The following is a 9,232-nucleotide window of genomic DNA, read 5'->3' on the forward strand; positions in this document are numbered from 1 at the left end:
GGGTTGCTGATAATGTGACATAAATCCAACATCCCGGTTTAGGCCGTCCTCATGTGTGCGGAACTTGGCTATCAGTTTCTGCTCAGCGACTCTGTGTCTGTGCACTGTTGGAGAACAGAGACCACTCCATCTGACGAAGGAGCAGCAAGCTCCGAAAGCTTATGGTATTTGCTACCAAATAAACCTGTTGGACTTTAACCTGGTGTTATGAGACTTCTTACTGTGCTTACCCCAGTCCAACGCCGGCATCTCCACATCATGACCACCTTTTCAATGACCAGAAACTGTACAGCAGAATTTGGCTTTTGCGAAAATTCACAGATACAATTGGTCATTAACGCCATGTACCATAAAACGACAGGTCTCCAGCATAGTGTATCATGGAAGCATAAAAAATATATTTGAGAATTTATAAAGAGGCCATTCAGCCCATCGTGTCTGCACCGGCCAGAAAAGAGGAAGGAAAAGAACTAGCCACTCATTTTAATCCTACTTTCCAACACCAAATCCATAACGTTGCAGTTTACAACACTTCAGATACAGATCCAAGTGTATTTTAAATGAGTTGAGAGGGTTTCGGCCTCGACTGCAAACATAGGCACTGAATTTCAAATGTGCACCACTTTAGAATCATGGAATCACACAGTGTGTAAAAGGCCCTACTGTCCATTGAGTCTGCACTGACACATGTGAAACACCTTACCTCCGAAGCCCATTTACCAGCACTTGGCCCATTGCCTTGAATGTTATGACATAGAATCATAGAATCATAGAAACCCTACAGTACAGAAAGAGGCCATTCAGCCCATTGAGTCTGCACCGACCACAATCCCACCCAGGCCCTACCCCCATATCCCTACATATTTTACCCACTAATCCCTCTGACCTACCCACATGTCAAGTGATCATCCAGGTACTTTTTAAAGTACATGAGGCAACCCGCCTCTACCCACTCCCAGGCAGCACATCCCAGACTGTCACCACTCTCAGTGTAAAAATGTTTTTTCTCACATCCTTCCTAAAGCTCCTGCCCCTCACCTTGAACTTGTGTCCCCTCATGACTGACCCTTCAACTAAGGGATACAGCTACTCCTTATCCATTCATTTTCTGCTTTTACTGCAATTATATAGGGCTTTGGTGAGGTGACACCTGGAGTTTTGTGTGCAGTTTTGGTGTCCTTATCTGAGGAAGGATGTCCTTACTGTAGAGGGAGTGCAGAGAAGGTTTACCAGGCTGTTACCAATGGTAGGGAGTCCAGAACTAGGTGTTGTAGTTTGAGAATGAGAAGTAAACATTTTAAAACTGAGGTGAGGAGAAGTTTCTTCATCCAGAGGGTGATGAATCTCTGGAAATCACTATCACAGAAAGTAGTTGAGGCCAAAACTTCACCTGACTTCAAGAAGAAATTAGATATAGTTCTAGAAGACAAAGGGATCAAGGGATATGGTGGGAAGGGAGGATCAGGATATTGAATTTGTTGATCAGGATGAATGGTGGAGCAGGCTCGAAGGGCTGAAAGCCCTTCTCCTCCTTCTAGTTTTTATGTTTCTGTATTTCTCCTCTGTCCATGCCGCTCATAATCTTGTACACTTCAATCAGGTCAGCCCTCAGTATTCTCTGTTCCAATGAAAACAATGCAATCCTATCTAACTTCTCTTCATAACTTAAATGTTTCATCCCAAGCAGCATCTCCTCTTCACACCCTCCAAATGCAATCACATCGTTCTGATAATGTGTCGACCAGAAATGCACACAGCACACTTGCTGTGGCCTCAGCAAAGTCCTATACAACTCCAGCATGACCTCCCTGCTTTTATAATCTGTGCCTTCTGGGTGAAAAAGTTGCTCCACATGGCGATTCTAATCCTTCTACCAATCACCTTAAATCTATGCCCCCAAGTGACCCCTAAACTAGGGGACTAGTTTTTCCTGCCTCCCCTATAAAAACCCTTCATAACCTCATCCACCTCAATTAGGTCACCCCTTAGCTCCTATGTTCCAATAAAAACTATGCTAGCCCAGCCAATCTCTCCTCATAGCTGCACTTGTTATGCCACGACAACATTCTTGTATATCTCCCCTGCACTCTCTCCAGAGCAATTACTACTTTGCTGTGTTCTGGTGACCAGAACTGTTCACAATACTTTAGCTGTGACCTAACAAGTTTTATAAAGTGCTATCATGGCATTCCTGCTTTTGTATTCAATACCTCGCTCCATGAAGTAAAACATTATGTTTTCTTGACCAACTTGTCCACCTGTCCTGTCACCTTCAGCAACCTGCAGACATGCAGTCCAAGGTCTCTCACTTCTTCTGCCCCACCCCATCCTCAATATTCCTCCATTTATTGAGCATTCCCTTGCTCTGTTTGTCCTTGTTAGCTGCATAAGCTCACACTTTTCCAAATTGAATTCTATTTGCTACTCCCCTGCCCATTCAATCAAACCACTGATTGATTTGATTTGATTTACTGTTGTCAAATGTACTTGAATACAGTGAAAAGTACCGGCGGCACGGTAGCACAGTGGTTAGCACTGCTGCTTCACAGCTCCAGGGTCCCGGGTTCGATTCCTGGCTCGGGTCACTGTCTGTGTGGAGTTTGCACATTCTCCTCGTGTCTGCGTGGGTTTCCTCCGGGTGCTCCGGTTTCCTCCCACAGTCCAAAGATGTGCGGGTTAGGTTGATTGGCCAGGTTATAAATTGCCCCTTAGAGTCCTGGGATGCGTAGGTTAGAGGGATTAGCGGGTAAAATATGTGGGGGTAGGGCCTAGGTGAGATTGTGGTCGGTGCAGACTCGATGGGCCGAACGGCCTCCTTCTGCACTGTAGGGTTTCTATGATTCTATAAGTATTGTTTCGTGTGCGCTATTCAGTCAAAATATTCTGCTCATAAAGTACATGGGGGGAAAGGGAAAAGGATGGGGTACAGAATATAGTGTTGCAGTTACAGGTAGGGTGAAGAGAAAGATCAGCTCAAAAGTCTGATGATAGGAGGGAAAAAGCTGTTCGTTTATCTGTTTTCAAACTTTTGTATCTTGTTTTCCCGGCAGAAGAAGGTCGAAGAGAGTATTTCTGATTGATATCATTCTGGTGTCGACAGCTATCCTCAACACGGCCATTTTTTGTGTATTCTGCAAATTCCCCAGTCGAGGCTCCATGTAAACTTCATATTTAATCTGTGCCTCCGGCTTAGTGACCAACAGTCAGGGTGACACTCTGGTGACAGTGAAAGTTAAGCGAACCTCAGACACTTCTGATTGAACTTTCTGTCAGTCGATCTGCTATATGTATGCTTGCTGTCAGCCACCCATGTGTTACCGGAAATCCTTCTCTTTGTAAATTGCACTTCTCTCTCATTATGCTTGCTGGAAACCACCCAGATAATGCAAAAATCGCCCCTCTAGATAATGGGGTCTCACTGGGTGCATTCTGTTCACTGCCACGGATCCAGCGAAATTGCTGCAATTCAGTACAGCTTTCCCTCGAAGCTACTGTGTCACAGCTGCTGTTATTCAAGCCCATGCTGCTCGTCTCCTCTTATGCCTGGCTACTTATGTCTATGTGACCAATGAATGATTAGACGACAGCTTGTGGGATGAATGTGCATCTCTGCTAAAGATGATTATTTTATCAGAATCACAGAACAATGGAAACTTGCATTTGAGGCTAGCCACGGATCACACCCACATTACATTTGGAGAAGATTGAGAAGTGTCTTAACACTTAAAGGATGACCAAAACTGTGTTCAAAAAACATTGCACAGGCATTGAAAAGTTTCAGGTTCAATACTACCCTGGGGAAGTAATAATTCTTCAAGATGTGCTACATAGGTGGGAAGGTGGGAGTGGGTTTAGGGTCGATTCACCCTTTGAGAGAGAAATAAAATCATGCTAATTCTTAATCCCAGTCAATGAGACCACAGTCGACGAAAACATTTGGGTAGTTTCAAAGTTAGAATTATATGAAATGCAAACAGCCCCATGGAGATAACATTCCCTGCTTAAAATAATGCAGTGTCTTGAGTTGAACTGAAAATTATTACTGATTAATTTTAACTGGAATGCATGGGTTTTCCAAAGCCCCTAGTTTGTGAAGCTGTTGGAAATACCAAGAATATTGTGTGCAGTTTTGGTCTCCTTTTCTGAGGAAAGATGTTCTTGCTGTCAAGGAAGTGCAGCTTCGTTTTACCAGGCTGATTCTGGGATGGCAGGACTGATGTATGATGAGAGATTGACTTGGTTAGGATTGTTTTCTTTGGAGTTCAGATGAATGAGGGGGGAATCTCATAGAGACTTATAAAATTCTAACAGGACTAGACATGGTAGATGCAGGGAGGATGTTTCCGATGGTGGTTCTGTCCAGATCCAGGGCTCACAGTCTGAAGATCCGGGATTGACCATTTAGGACGGAGATGAGGAGAAATTTCCTCACCCAAAGAGTAGTGAGCCTGTGCAATTCATTACCACAGGAAGTAGTTGAATGTATTCAAGAGGCGGGCTAGATATAGCACTTGGGGCAAATGGAATCAAACGTTATGGGGAGAAAGCAAGATTAGGCTATTGAGTTGGACGATCATCCATGATCGTGATGAATGGCGCAGCAGGGCCAAATGGCCTCTTCCTTCTCCTATCTTCTATAGAATCCCTACAGGGCAGAAGGAGGCCATTCGGCCCATCGCGTCTGTACAGATCACAATCACACTCAAGTCCTATTCACGTCACCATACATATTTACCCTGCTAATCCCCCTGACACTAGGGTCAATTTAGCATGGCCAATACACCTAACCCGCACATCTTTGGACTGTGGGAGGAAACCGGAGCACCCGGAGGAAACCCACGCAGACACGAGGAGAATGTGCAAACTCTGCACAGTCAGTGATCCAAGGCTGGAATTGAACCCGGGACCCTGGTGCTATGAGGCAGCAATGCTAACCACTGTGCACTGTGCTGCCCTTATGTTTCTAGGAAATCGTGCATTTCAAAGTGGTTACCGTGTCTCTCCCACCCAGGTGTGAAGGAGAGGGAGCCCTTGTGCTGCGCGGGTCCTTTAATATCACCTTCACCACATGTAACCCCTCCTCCCTCACCCCAGTCACTGGAACTGGTGATACACTGGTATTTAATATGACACAGTTTACAAGAATGTTGCCAGGGCTAGCTATAAGGAGAGACTGGAGAGGTTGGAGTCGTTTCCCTTGGAACAAAGACTTGATAGAGGTGTACAAAATTATGAGGGGAAGAAATAGAGTGGCTAGGATAAAATTGTTTGCCTTTGTCAAGAATTCTAGGACCAGGAACATAGATTCAAGATCTGTGGCAGTAGGTGTCGAGGGGACATGGGGAAGAACGTTTTTACACAGAGGGTGGTGAGTTCTGGAATTTGTTGCCCGAATTGGGAATGGAGGGAGAAACCTTAAGATCTTCAGGTGAGGATCCAACTAACTTTTTAAGTGCTATAAACTTTGGCCAGGTGCGGGAAGGTGGTGTTAGAAAGGGCACCTGGGTGTATTCGGGCTGGTATGGACAAGATGGGACGAATGGCCTCTTCTGTGCTGTAACTTTTCTATGGTTCTGGGCCATTCGCACCCCCAAATATAAAAACACACGAGCGTCAGCAATACATTTGGAGAAGATTGAGAAGTGTCTTAACACTTCAAGGATGACCAAAACTGTTCAAAAAACTTTGCCCAGGCATTGAAAAGTATATATATATAAACACACGAGTGTCAGCCGGCGCCATTCAAATCTGGCTGTTGGTTAATTGTTAGTCATCGGTTCTGGTGAGCCAATTAGTTGCTGAGTTTTTATTCACATTACAACAACGAGTGAGTTTTAATAACACGCTTTTGGCTGCAAAAAGCTTCGAAATGGATCCGCCCACCATCGCACAACAAGGAGGGAGAAAGCATTTAACCCCCTTCCAGCGCCATGCACCACAGAATGTCTGACACGAAATGTAAATATAGATTGTAAATATAGCATGAAATGGCAAGTGTGGTGCGGAAGCCAGTGTGCCAAAAGAACCCGAAGTTTAGAGCAAATCACTCAACAGAGGACCTGTACCGTCCTGTAAGGTACGTTTTCACATTTTCTGAAGAATGTTTATGGGATGGAGTTGTAAAATACTTTGGGACGTCGGCGAAAAGTAAATGCAAGTGTTACGCCTGGAGCAAGGATAAACACATACACACACTGACACAGGGACACACACAGGCACAGGTACACACATAATAAAAGCAAATTACTGCGGATGCTGGAATCTGAAACCAAGAGAGAAAATGCTGGAAAATCTCAGCAGGTCTGGCAGCATCTGTAAGGGGAGAAAAGAGCTGACGTTTCGAATCCAAATGATTCTTTCTCAAAGGCAGCAGGTACACACACACGGAATCTGGGATAAATAACAGAAAATGCTGCAAGTGTACAACAGACCAGTCTGACAGAAATCGCTCAGTTACACAGCTCAGTTCAGCACAGACTATTCCGTCCCCCATCCTGAAAACATCAGATGTGATCCACAAGCCTCTTGCAGTCGATGATCCCGGTAAGCCAGCGGGGTCGACATTCAATGAAGCAGCCGGAACAGGGTACTTACCAACTGTTTGTACCCGATAGAAACACAGCGCAAGCGACAGAAACACTCCTTGCACTCCGCCTGCCATTCCTCTCAGCGACCGACTGGGTAAGATTGGGACTCCGTGAAAAAAGGCGAGCTGAGCTTCACTCACAAGTGGTGAGTGAGAGTCCCTCCCGTCCAATCGCAGTCAGAAATTGCGGAGCCGTCACTGGTTAGCAAGTGGTTCTCTCGCTGACTGGCTCACAGTCCAAAGTCTGCTTGTCGGGCCGGCGATAGGTGTGTAAAATAGTTTTTTCAAGGATCATGAGTAATATTATGATCAACACAATACCTCAGGATTCTCCGGGTTCCTCCCACACTCCAAAGATGTGCATATTAGGTGGATTCGCCATGCTAAATTGTCCCTTAGTGTCCCAAGATGTGTAGGTTACGCGGGGGCTGGGGGGGGGGGGGGGGCAGGGGGTAGTCATGGCAAATGTGCGGGGATAAGGGGAAGGGAGAGGCCCTGGGAAAGATATTCTGTCAGAGAATCGGTGCAGACTAGATGGGTCTAATGGCCCCTTCTATACTGTCGGGATTCTATTAATACACAAGAGCAACTGGATTTCAAATCATGGCAATTCTCACCCGCATGGGGAAATTTTAACCCAATCCAAAAAATTAACCCAACAATTTCAAAGTTAAACAGAAAAAAAATAAAACCCCAGATCCAGTCCAAAGTCACAGTCCAAAGATGTGTGGGTTAGGTTGATTGGCCATGCTAAAGTGACCTCAGTGTTCGGAGAATTAGCAGGGTAAATATGTGGCGTTCTGGGAATAGGATCTAGGTGGGACTGTGGTCAGTGCAGACTCAATGGGCCGAATGACCTCCTTCTGCACTGTAGGGATTATATGATTCTATGACCACCATAGGCTGCTGTCCCCTTTAAGGGGGAGAGCTGACTGGTGGTGATTTAACCTGAGGATTAGCACACCCCAGGCGAGGGGCAAGGATGAGTAGGTGGGCCTTCATGAATACTTGCTGATTTAAAAAATAACAGTTCTAAAGAATACAGTTGTAAATAGTGCACAAGTACTGAATAACCTGGAAGTGCAGCTGCATCGATCATTGACATTTTGAAGAGTGTTTAGCAAAATATGTGGAATCTTGGGCTTCAACTACAGCAATTGAATGCAAAAGCCAGGAAGTTAGACTGAACCACAGAGAGGCAACAGCTTTCAAACCCACAACCATTGCCAGCAGGAGATAGAGAAACAGATATTTAGGCAGATTTTGGCAAGGTGTAAAAGTAACAGGGTTGTAGTGGTGGGAGATTTTTACTTCCCCTTTATTGACTGGGACTCACTTAGTGCTAGGGACCTGAATGGGGCAGCGTTTATAAGGAGCATCCAGGAGGGCTTCTTGAAAGAGTATGTGGATAGTCCAACTAGGACTATCATACTGGACCTGGTATTGGGGAATGAGCCCGGCCAGGTGGTCGATGTTTCAGTAGGGGAGCAGTTCAGGAACAGTGACCACAATTCAGTAAGCTTTAAGGTACTGATGGATAAAGATAAGTGTAGTCCTCAAGTGAAGGTGCTAAATTGGGGGAAGGCTAATTGCAACAATATTAGGCAGGAACTGAAGAATGTTGATTGGGGGCAGATGTTTGAGGGCAAATCAGCATCTGGCAGGTGGGAGGCTTTCAAGTGTAAGTTGATAGGTATTCAGGACCAGCACATTCCTGTCAGGATGAAGGATAAGTATGGCAAGTTTGGGGAACCTTGGATAACGAGAGATATTGTGAGCCTAGTCAAAGAGAAAAAGGAAGCTTTGTCAAAACTAGGAAGCTGAGAACACACAAAGCACGTGTGAAATACAAGGAAAGTAGAAAGAAACTTAAGCAAGGAGTAAGGAGGGCTAAAAGGGGTTATGAAAAAGCATTGACCAGCAGGATGAAGGAAAATCCCAAGGCTTTTTATACATGTATAAAGAGCAAGAGGGTAGCCAGGGAGAGGGTTGGCCCACTCAAGGACAATGGAGGGAATCTATGCGTGGAGCCAGAGGAAATGGGAAAGGTATTAAATGAGTACTTTGCGTCAGTATTCACCAAATAGAATGACTTGGTAGATGATGAATCTGGGATAGGGTGTGTAGATAGTTTGAGTCATGTTGAGATCAAAAAGGAGGAGGTATTGGGGTTCTTGAGAAACATTAAGGTAGACAAGTCCCCAGGGCCTGATGGGATGTACCCCAGAATACTGAGAGGGGCAAGGGAGGAAATTGCTGGGGCCTTGAGATAAATCTTTGTATCCTCACTGGCTACAGGGGAGGTCCCAGAGGAGAATAGCTAATGTTGTTCCTTTGTTTAAGAAGGGTAGCAAGAATAATCCAGGTAATTACAGGCTGGTAAGCCTTGCATCAGTGGTAGGGAAATTATTGGAGAGGATTCCTTCAGACAGGATTCATTCCCACTTGGAAATAAGTGGACGTATTAGTGAGAGGCAACATGGTTTTGTGAAGGGGAGGTCGTGACTCACTAACTTGATTGAGTTTTTCGAGGAAGTGATGAAGATGATTGATGAGGGTAGGGCAGTGGATGTTGGCTACATAGACTTCAGTAAGGCCTTTGACAAAGTCCCTCATGGCAGACTGGTGCAGAAGGTGAAGTTGCAT

The 9,232-nt window shown here is 45.2% G+C and overlaps 1 protein-coding gene across 1 annotated transcript in view; it reads right to left on the reverse strand.

Moving 5' to 3' along the window:
* The window catches only part of LOC144496972 (class I histocompatibility antigen, F10 alpha chain-like), a 35,243-nt gene extending 28,579 nt beyond the window's left edge, over positions 1–6,664 (reverse strand). The window contains exon 1 of the mRNA XM_078217631.1: positions 6,595–6,664. Within this exon, the coding sequence (XP_078073757.1) occupies positions 6,595–6,661 (67 nt within the window). The 5' untranslated portion in view covers positions 6,662–6,664. The remainder of the gene's footprint in view (positions 1–6,594) is intronic.
* Between the last annotated feature and the right edge of the window lie 2,568 nt (positions 6,665–9,232).

The sequence above is a fragment of the Mustelus asterias genome, chromosome 8 (genome assembly GCF_964213995.1).
Source record: "Mustelus asterias chromosome 8, sMusAst1.hap1.1, whole genome shotgun sequence".
In the NCBI taxonomy this organism is placed as follows: domain Eukaryota; kingdom Metazoa; phylum Chordata; class Chondrichthyes; order Carcharhiniformes; family Triakidae; genus Mustelus; species Mustelus asterias.